General features: G+C 52.3%; 3 protein-coding genes across 3 annotated transcripts; all 3 read left to right on the plus strand.

Moving 5' to 3' along the window:
- Positions 1–623: 623 nt before the first annotated feature.
- On the plus strand, positions 624–2,586 carry COCMIDRAFT_1294 (uncharacterized protein; the record flags this gene model as incomplete). Its single annotated transcript, XM_007685187.1, has 5 exons — positions 624–916; positions 968–1,749; positions 1,802–2,061; positions 2,119–2,350; positions 2,420–2,586. 5 exons carry the CDS (start codon positions 624–626, stop codon positions 2,584–2,586), a joined length of 1,734 nt encoding a protein of 577 aa, XP_007683377.1.
- A 579-nt stretch (positions 2,587–3,165) lies between these two features.
- On the plus strand, positions 3,166–5,147 carry COCMIDRAFT_82837 (uncharacterized protein; the record flags this gene model as incomplete). The annotated part of the gene is made up of 8 exons (XM_007685291.1): positions 3,166–3,262; positions 3,312–3,921; positions 3,979–4,115; positions 4,185–4,315; positions 4,392–4,452; positions 4,507–4,655; positions 4,859–4,975; positions 5,097–5,147. The coding sequence occupies 8 exons, from the start codon at positions 3,166–3,168 to the stop codon at positions 5,145–5,147; spliced, it is 1,353 nt and encodes a 450-aa protein (XP_007683481.1).
- Positions 5,148–8,751: 3,604 nt separating this feature from the next.
- On the plus strand, positions 8,752–10,377 carry COCMIDRAFT_1296 (uncharacterized protein; the record flags this gene model as incomplete). Its single annotated transcript, XM_007685188.1, has 2 exons — positions 8,752–9,088; positions 9,140–10,377. The coding sequence occupies 2 exons, from the start codon at positions 8,752–8,754 to the stop codon at positions 10,375–10,377; spliced, it is 1,575 nt and encodes a 524-aa protein (XP_007683378.1).
- Positions 10,378–10,734: the final 357 nt, after the last annotated feature.

Consider the following 10,734-nt stretch of genomic DNA (forward strand, 5'->3'; position numbering starts at 1 on the left):
TCTACAACATCCTTGTGGTACTTGTGGTAATACTCTTCAAAGAATGCAGTATCTAGTTAGGATATCAAAAACATCACATAAGTTCCGAACTGTTCTTGAGAACTGTAGTTGTTATTGTTGCTGTACTACAGTTACAAGCGTGCATGCTAATTGGCTACGTAGTCCGTACCTAGTACTAGCCATTCTTCAATGGTTTTCCCCTAGCTCGAAAGTCCTCTGCCACCTTATTGCCCAATCAACTACCGTTTCATAATCGTCTTTTCTGCGAATTGAAAACCAGTATTCAGCTTAGCCACCATTGATCAGTAATATTCATGCTGCATATCAGCCTCGAATTGCCTCTTACGGTAATAGGTGAGATTCACGCTAAGGCTGATCTGCAGCTGATCATTGATTACACATTACCCGGACTCCTTCAAGCTGTAGTGATCCCAAAAGTTTATCGTAGGATTATCGATTCTGAATTGCATGTAGTCCAAGGGATCCTTGCTGCATGACCACGGTACGTCCTGGTCATATACTCGGGCGTTCCAACCGCCTCGATCTCGGAAACAGTCCTATCGGCAGTATCATTGCGACCAGACAACTCTTTGATCACCTTCGCACGAGGCAGATAATTCGTCATGTCCATGAACTTGCTTCCATGGTGGCTTTTGGCGCCGGCAGCGATCATTGTGGTGACCTATTTGGCCTATCAAGCTGCCATGCCAACCCCACTACCTGGCATTCCTTACAAGAAAGTCAGCGCGAACAGACTACTTGGAGATCTTCCGGATATGCTCAAATATATGTTCAAAACCAAGCAGACCGTCTCATTCTTCGCTAGCCACTGTGTTGAGCTGAATTCTCCAGTTACCCAGATATTCATTCGACCATTTCTCAGTAAACCTTGGGTAATCATCACGGATAGTCGCGAGTAAGTCGATGCAATCAGCTATCTCTACACATCCATTGACATTGAGAACAGAGCACAGGACATTTTGACCCGCCGCACTCGCGAATTCGATCGAGGCGAGATCTTTGGTCATCCATTTAGGATCATGGTACCCCACGCGGGAGCTGGACACCGCACTACGAACCTCTGGCGTGAGAGTAGACGACTAATGGCAAACACAATGTCTCCCAGTTTCCTGCGGAACGTGGCAGGTCCGCACAACCACTCTGATACAAGATCCCTCATACAGCTGTGGAAAACGAAGGGAGCTATTGCCAAAGGTCGACCTTTCGACATAGTCTCCGATCTAGAGGAGGTTATGCACGACACTATCTTTGCCGTTGCGTTTGGTGTCTCGCGTGGTGGTATAGACGCCAAATTGGAAGCGCTATCCTACCCGCTTGTAGGAGAGATCGTAAACGACCACGAAGTCATTGTCTTTCCAACAGCCAAACGTTCTGCCGTGTACGAAGACATTGGCAAAGTCCTGGGTAGCCCAGAGATTGCACTGAAGTCTCCCTTTGGTGCGTGGCATCTTGCATTTGCACTAAAATTTTACCCAAAACTTCGACAGGCTGTCAAGCGCAAGGACCGCTTCATACAGCAGATGCTTGACGAGGCATGGGAAAAGTTCAACCGACCCACAAGCTCTGAGGCCGATGCCAAGTCAGCAGCTGAATTCTTAATTGCTCGTGAAGTTGCGCAGTCCAGAAGAAGTGGCAGGAAGGCACAATACGATAGCCCGATGGTGAAGGACGAGCTCTTCCTGTTCCTGTTCGCTGGCTTCGACACAGGTCCTACAACCGTAAAATGGGGTACTTATTTGCATAGTTGTGAGTGGACGAGTTTCTGACTGACTATTCGCAGGCTTTAAATTTTTGACTAGACATCAAGAAGTTCAAGCTAAGCTAAGACGTGCTCTTTGTGAATCATTGAAGAATAGTTGTGCGCAAGGTGAGCTGCCGACGCTCGATGCTATACACAATACCAAGATACCTTATGTTGATGCCTTTTTGGAGGAGATGACACGATTGTCTCATACCTCCTTGTCGAATGGGCGAATCACTACACAAGATGTTGAAGTCCTGGGGTATCATATTCCTAAAGGTATTGAAGTGTGGCTGATGGTAGGTCGAAACTCCCTTGCTATTCCGAACAACATTCATACTAATGCATGTCTACAGAATGTTGGACCAAGCCAGACGACTCCCCCCTTCGATATCCCAGACAGCAGGCGCAGAAGCGGTAACGAATCAGAAGTACTGAAGTCGCCATGGACCGAATCTTGGGATCCGTATAGCCTAGCCGATTTCATGCCTGAGAGGTGGCTTCGCACGATTGAAGACGGTACTTCGGTGTTCGACCCACAAGCAGGTCCAAATCATGCTTTTGGGGTTGGTCCGAGAGGATGCTTCGGTGAGTAGCACTTCCAGACATGACAGTCGACTCAGTGGACACCATTACACTGGCTGATATCTCTCAAAGGCCGAAGACTCGCCATGCATACTATGAAGACACTTTTTGTGCTTGTGCTCTGGGAATTCGAGCTGCTACCGCTGCCGACTGAGCTAGACTCTTTTGCGCCGATAGACTTGCTCACACGTCAGCCGTTGATGAACTACGTTCGTCTAAAATCACATCCACTAGGATAACGACGAGACTTTGGCATTTGGAGGTACGTGGAACATGAAAATAACACAGGTGTGTGTCATACAGCGTGCATAACTACAATTAAAAATCCAACACAATCTTAAAACTATAGAGATAATTCCACGCATTTTACGGTATATACAGAGGGGTGGTTAGGGAAAATGATTCTGTATGTTAATACTAATGAGTCATAATTTACATATTCGATGCGCAATGAAAGTACTACAAAGGTGTTGTACAAGTTCAGAGATCTAGCACATGCATAGGCTGTTAGAAGTATCCCGTTCTATGATGTCCGACCTATAACCTTGTAGGTATAGAAATCTACTCGCCACTATACTGCACAGCAGAAATAACTCCAAATCTTTTCATATCACACCAGGCGCAAAGCTCAGCTCATGTAACTGTCGATTGATGTTGCACGCCCGTGACCTTCCCGCACGTGATTTCGCGAACTCGTGTTTCGCGTCCGAAGGGCGGGTGCAAGTGACTAGCCCGATTATTTGGCCTTCAACAAACCTCACAACAGTCAAGCACCACGACACCTATGCACCGCACTCGGTAAAAAGCCAAGACACACCATGAATGCGAAATCCAGTTCACACAAGCGGGTAAACTCGAACAGCCAAACGGTGTCGCCGCCTGCAGCGAAGCGACGGCAGCAGTCCACTACCACCAGTGCGTCTGCCGTTGCCCCATACTGACGTGATCTACTAACATGGATCAGGCAAGGCCATTGCAAATTTCTTTACACCTGCATCGAAAAAAGAGCCAGAAAAAATGGTGTGGCGAGTTATCAAGGATAGCTTGCTTGTTGGGCGCTTTGGCGCAGCAGGAACTACAACATCGCAGGCAGCCACAGCAAGCAAGCGCAGAATAGCGGCTTTTGACCTCGACTCAACACTAATCAAGTCCGCGTCAGGAAAGACGTTCAGTCGTGATGCAAGCGACTGGAAATGGTGGGATAGTAGTGTACCTGGAAGACTCAAGGACCTCCATGCTGATGGCTACCTTATTGCAATCATCAGCAACCAGGGCGGGATCAGCCTGAAGCCAGACCCCAAAACCGTCAAGTCTGATCAAAAGCGCCTGTCTGACTTCAAAACAAAGGTGACGGCAGTGCTCAGCCAGCTCGATCTTCCAATTTCAATATATGCAGCGACGAGCCGGGATCAATATCGAAAGCCTAGGACGGGTATGTGGGAGGAACTATTGGAAGACCACGACCTAGAAAAACCCGGGGCAGTCGACTTGGACGGATCGGTATTTGTTGGGGATGCCGGCGGTCGTGAGGCTGTGCCTGGTGGTGTTTTGAAGGACCACGCGTGTTCAGACAGGTCCGTACATGCCCCACGCCGAGCGGTTGCTAAATGTGGAGATTAACGGGCGTCCAGAGACTTTGCAGCTAATGTCGGCATACCGTTCCATACGCCAGAGGAGTACTTCCGCCACGAAGAGCCAAGACCGTTCATACGAACTTTTGATCCAACCGTTTTCGTAAAGGGGCGGGGTGGAGACTCAACATCTGCACGTAAGTTTGACATTCAGCGTTGCACTTGTAATATGATCATCTAATTATTGATTTTGATATTGCTAGTAGCGTTCACGAAAGCGGAAGCGCCAGAGATGGTCCTATTCTGCGGCAGCCCCGGAGCTGGGAAATCCTCGTTCTATTGGAAGCATCTGCAACCACTCGGATATGAACGAGTGAACCAAGATATTCTTAAAACTGTACGTTGCTGACTGGCCATTGCTTTGCACTAGCCGTGCGACGTGTATGCATTTCTGAGTAACTTTGTTGGATCAGCGCGAAAAGTGCGTCAAGTCAGCTACTGCGCTGATCGAAGAGGGTACGAGTGTGGTTATCGGTACATCCATCCGGAACCCCAGATGATTCCGTTTTACGACACTAACGGAATCAGATAATACCAATGCCGATCCAAACACTCGAGCCGTGTGGGTTGCATTAGCGCAGAAGCTCAAGGTGCCTCTACGATGTGTGCTCTTTACAGCTCCACCTAAGCTGTGTGAGCACAACGACATATTTCGAGCGTTGAACGTTGGGCCCGAAGTAAGTTGCATGACGGCAATCCTTTCCGCAGCAGCTGGTGTGAACGACTTTTCCAGACTACTCGAGACTTGTGGAGGAAACTATCCTAAAGAGGAAGCTAATGCGTGTGCGCATGAAGGAGTCCACCAGTGCTATGAATACCTTTTGCTGTCGGAGAGGTGTAGTCTAGAGAGGCATCCCTGCTGACGTTCATTTCCACATAGACGAACCGCGAATCTCGCACTATGCTACCCCACGTTGCCTTTAGTGGCTTCGCTTCACGATACCGCGAGCCCAAGCTGACGGAAGGATTTGTAGACATTGTCAAGGTTGATTTTCAGGTACGTTTGATTTGATCCCGATCAACATGGCATGGGCCTCCTAGTCTATATTGGGGCAGCTGGGGTATTCGGCTATAGGAGACGACCAGGCAAGGCAAGGCTGACCAAGACATGGATGCAGTTTGAAGGTTCGGACGAGCAAGGAAGACTGTGGAGCAAATACTGGATTTGATTTGTTGATGGGAATTGTCAAAGCGAGCACGACCGAACTGCTACCCCACTCTACCAATATTGGAGATTACGACGCTGGCAGAGGGTTGAAGAGATGTCAGCAAGTCGGACGCGTCGCGATTGGACCAGAGCGCAAATAGAGCTCGAGACTGCTTGCTGAGGGGCCGACATGGATCCCGGCGCGTGTTCGCAGCATTAGTCTATTCTATTTCATTTTCTACGCCGTTTTCTCGGGAGAGAAAAAAAAGCCCCTACAAAAAAAAATTGGGATTGGGTACCTTTTTGTCTAGTGACGTTTGCTTGTTTCCATGGTTCACGTCAGTGGGTTGAAGGTACGGGATACCTTTTTCTTTTTCTTGTTCGCACGCACAAACAATGGGGCTCGAGGGGCTCCGCGGACTGAGTGGATATGAGCATGAAGATTGGGCCTGGTAATCATGCATAATATACATCATGTACTATGTAGTTTTGCTTGCACACCGATATCCCGAGTTTTGGCAGGATTTGCGGTGGGCGTAGACAAGCGTTATCGATAGCAAAAGTACCCATGTTGTGTGGATTCATGGCGCAGGGCATCGGGGCTCAACATACCGGTGGATTATGCCACGTTAGGCCAAGGAACGCATCCGGTCAACCCAACGGATCAGCGCCACTAGAGGGGTCTGGACATGGAAGCTCGGACAGGCATTCGGAGTGTTTGCGTGCTTTTTTTCTCCCACTACTCGTCCTTTTATTTTTTCCAATCAATCAGGGAAAAATATGTCGTGTGTTGTTAAGTACATGTATGCAGCATATTGCATATGAGGAGACAAAAGGAGCAGTGCGAGGGCGACACGTGGTCGAGTCTGTCCTGACGTAAGCCATTTTCGATAATTGCAATGAAATTTCCGGGACCCTCTTGTGCAATATACAGCACGAGGGCAGGCGAGTAGGAGAGAGAGGCCGTTAAGCCATGCACGCTGAGCGTTGAGCAGGAGTGGATGGGTTTGGCGCAAACGGTATTGTCCCGCCCGCGTCTGCATGCTCTCCGTGCCGTCTGGTCTGGCCAGCGACCAGGCAAGAGAAAAAAAAAGACCATCAAGCGAGCGGGGCGGCTGCCGACTTCAGACCGGGACCGACACTACGCGCACTTGTTTTCGCCCTTGTCGTCATGATGCGAGGACCCAGGAGCCTGTCACCGTGTTGCCGGCATAACATAAGAGGAATAGCGATTGGAAGCTCCATAATTTCTGTAAACTTCTTCGCTTTCATGTGTTGAAGTCTGTCGGCTAGGTGTACTTGGACGCGGCAGGGAACAAAGTAGGCCCGTACAAAATTTTTTTTCTCACTTCGGACAAAAGTTTGTGCTAGAGTAGGGTAGTGAGCGGTATCCGGGGTATGAACAAGGGCGAGGCGAAAAGGTTGATGACGTTGCCGAAACCTTGGAAAGAAGCGCACACACACCGGGGAACCATAGCCTGGGGGTAAGTAAAGGGAGGGAATGCTGGCGGTGAGGTATGAGGCTTGCAAGCACGCACGCGCAAACAAGGGGCGGGTGAAAGCAAGGCGCCGGGGAGCAGGAAGAGACGCTTAGCGCGACAGGGGGCTGGCGCCAATCACGAGTGGGCCAACGGTCTAGCGCGCACAAAAATGCTCCCAGATTTGGCGTAGAAGCATGCTCGGATGCTGGTTTTTCTCTGCCGCTGGGCTCCAAGGCTGTCCCTAACCTCTCCTAGTCTCCCCTGTAGGGCGCCTTTGGGACTTTGTCAGGTACAGACCGCCTACACCATGTGATTTCGAGGCTCGTATCGTATCATGGTCAATGGTAGTCAACTAGTTGACTCGTGAGGATGGATAAGGATAAGGGATGTTGTTCTGAAACACGAGGGCGAGTGTTGGAAGGGTGGTGCCATAACTTTGTTTTTGAGTAGATGGCGAGGCTCAGACGGCAGTTCAATGTTTGTTTGTTAGCACTCCACAGCCCAAGACCCCTTGCTACGCTTCAGGAGTGGGCCAATCAATGCGTGGATGCAAGACGGGACAGATGAAAGAGAAAAAAAGAAAAGAAAACACGGGCGGGCGCCAAAGAGATGAAGACGTGTGTGGATGTCATCACTGCTGCAGAGACGGCAAAGGGAGGAGCAGGTGCAAGACCAAGGAGCGGCAAAAGCAATTACAGCATGGGGGTTGGCAAAGACTACTGTGGTCTAGTGCAGGCAGGCGAGTTTGCGTGCACTGCCCCGATAGACGAGTCTGTCAAGTGGCAGCCATGGTTGCGCTCACAGCAGTCGAGTGGTAGAGGGTGAATGACAAGCACGGTTGGTGGTGGGTGTTGCACGGCACCACCGCAAGTACTTACTTGTGTAGAGCAGCGCGCACAGGACCGCAGCGCACACAGACACAGCACAGGACAGCACAGGAGCGAGCACTTTGCAGGGTGTGGCCTGGGCATGTGCATCTGCCCAACACCAGACCACGGGTGCAAGGGCGGGCGTGGAGTGGTCGAGGATGGGGGACGAGGAGGTGTGCTTGAGCGGATGTTCCTGCATGTCTTACTCAGAAGCTTGGCTGGAATGAGAAGGGTTGAGAGCTGAGGGGGGGTGCCTGGGGCCAGGGGATGCTTGAAGCGACGGCGTGCTGGGATGGGTTGGAATAGAATGGGACCATCCAAGTGCAAGTAAGTAAGTAGACAGGAGGTGGGCGTGGACGGGCGTGACGGTCACGGCGACGGTCACGGTCTTGTGTACCGAAGCGGACGGGGCCCTTGTCGTCGAAACCGGCGTGGCTTTCACAGCTGCCGGCGCCGGCTAACCCGGCCCTCTCTAGCCAGTCTTCGGGGCGACGGTTTCTCGCTGGCCTTGGCGCGCGCAGTGCTGTGAAAGTCCAAGTGCGAGTGCAAGTGCAAGTGCAAGTCAAAGGAGCCTGCCCTGCACGGGTCGTCACTGCCCTGCCCATGCCCTTGCCCTTGCCTGTGCCTGCCCACGCACAAAGCCGCCTGTATATCCCATATCCCATCCCACGCCTGCCACTATTGCCCATTGCCCACTGCCCGTCTCCCCTCGCTCTCCTGTTCGTCCACGCCACACACACACTCACTCTGCCAACCACTCAACCACTCGACCAACAATTCACCACCATCACAACATCCACCACCATCAGCCCACAATATATACACCGACCGGATCGCATAGACCCAGCCACCCCATCTGTTGTCTGCCGCTGTCGATTGTTGCTGCATCGAGCATCGCCCTCTGCACCTCGGTACGTACGTTGGACCTATCCCAGCCCTGCGCCCTCACGTGCTGTCCGCTTTGGGAGCCGCTTGCCCGCCCGCACGCGCTGACTTTGTCGCTGCAGCACCACCAAGCCTAGGCTGTACATACGTGGTCGGCTTCGTGGCACCCTCCCAGGCTCTCTCCAAACACTGCTCGACCGCCTCTCCACCACGCCCAACCCCAAGCCTGCCCATTGACTGCGTTGTGCTGGCCGCTCTCAGCCTGCGCACAGTCTCGGTCGCTTGTCTCTTTTAAGCTGGGGATGGGATCCCAGCATCCGGCGCGCAAATTCCACATCACGCCCCGACCGCCAACCCAAACTGCCGCTCCTGCCATCCTCCCACCGCCATCATGCACGACCTTAAGCCGCTCGTCTTCCCTCACATGCCCGCCGTGCGCAAATCTTCAAAGGGCTCGTTAATCATGTACGAGGATCCAACTCTGTCTGTCTGCTCCAATGCAGACTCTGGCTTCTACTCTGCATCCGAGTGCTCGACGCCGCCCACGCCAAGCCAGTACATCCGTGGTCACTTCCGCTTTCCCAGCTCGGCTTCGTCATTGTCGTCGAGCCCGCCAACCTACGACCCAGCCGACGCCCCCAATGGCTCAGGAAAGCTACCCAAACTGACAGAAGAACCCTTTGAGCGCGAGTACGACTTCGTTGGCCACGACGTCTACCGCTGCTCTTGTGAGTTTGACTTGCAAACTTGTTGCCTTTGCGGTGCTGATCCAAACTCAGGCGACACCCAAGGTTCCTATGGTCATGCACAGCACTGCAGGATATCTAGGGCATATGACCCCCAGGACGAGTACTTCACCACCCTCGACTCTGGACTACAATCGGCAAAGCGAAGACGGTCATTGGAAGCCTCTGCACACAGCATTGCTGGCAAGATTGAGAGGCGCTTCCCCTCGCTGTCGCGCAGAGTGCGCGACCGCACCTCGAACCTCAGCAGGGTATCGCGCAGCACAACACCCTCACGAGTACCCTCGACACGCTCCTCGTCACTCGCTGGCTCCCTCTACCAGGCGTCGACTGTCGACCTCGCAACTGAATACTCGCCGCCCACCTCCAGCCCTGCTTTGATCAGCAGGGAGCAAGTAAACGAGGATGTTCCTACGCCACTTGCCATCGATGTTGACAGGGCCAATGCCATGGACATTGACTTTGATCCAGAGGAGGTAGAACGAGAGCGATATGCCGCTACGCCACTCTTACCGCCCATGCTCGTACACTCTCGGACCGAAGACGTACCGGCCTCTTCGCCTTTGCAGTCGCCAGCAGTTGCTGACACGACTCAGTCAGCGGGTCTAGCTTATGCTGCCACCCCTCCAACGCGCACCTACCCTACACCCCCTCTCTCCTCGAAGCCCTCGTACGCATCCATGCGAGGACCAAACGCAGGGTTTGCCGTGGCATCGGCCGATATCCCTCCCCTGATGCTCGCCAGTCCGGACGACAAATGGGCTAACATCTTGGGCCACGCCAACTTCACCATCCTCCCCGAGCCTTACATTCCCGAAGTGTGCGACTCTGCATCTATCGAAGAGCACCTGGCCGAGTGGGCCCAAGCGCGGCGCAATTATGCAAAGCACCAAGTGCGCACCGCCGAGCATTATGGAGTAACATCGAAGCACTATCTTCTCACCGAACAAAAATGGGCTGAAATCGACGCCGAATGGAAGATGAACCATGACATGGCCAAGGCACATGCGGCTGCCCTTGGCGAAGAGCTTGCGCCATACTCTCCCACGGAGCCAGGGCCCCTCAGCAAGATGCCAACGCTCCACGACCCGAAGAGCGAGGGTAAATTCCCCAATCTTGGTGACGAGGACATTGTCGGTCCCATGCAACAAGCCGCTGCACTAATTCCCGCCAACCCTTCACGCAAGCGCGCATTTTTCAGGTTCCTCAACGACCTGCGGTTTCCTAGTTCGTTCCTAGGCCGTTCCTCGAATGGCACCCGAGGATATTAGAACGATAATGCGACAGAGGACAACCACCCTCTCTGTCGTCATCGCGCGCGACCATATTTTTCTGTATGGATCGCGTGCGACTGTACATTACTGGCCTTCTTGCGTCTATCAGGCGCAAAGAGGGCTGATTTACGAAAGTACGAGTGAATGACCCAAAACATATTGGCGCTTTTTATTTTTGCGCCACGACGACTACGACTCATCAGAGCAACGAATTTCCTTTGTTTGAACAATTACTAGAGGCGTACTGCGCTCCCCTTCAATGGGGCGGATTTTTTGTGTTTGTTTGTTTGTTTGTTGGGCGGGTTGGGAAAAAAGCGATGCATGCATCTGCATTGGGCGAAAAGCGAGCATCGT

Source organism: Bipolaris oryzae (assembly GCF_000523455.1).
Source record: "Bipolaris oryzae ATCC 44560 unplaced genomic scaffold scaffold_8, whole genome shotgun sequence".
In the NCBI taxonomy this organism is placed as follows: Eukaryota; Fungi; Ascomycota; class Dothideomycetes; order Pleosporales; family Pleosporaceae; genus Bipolaris; species Bipolaris oryzae.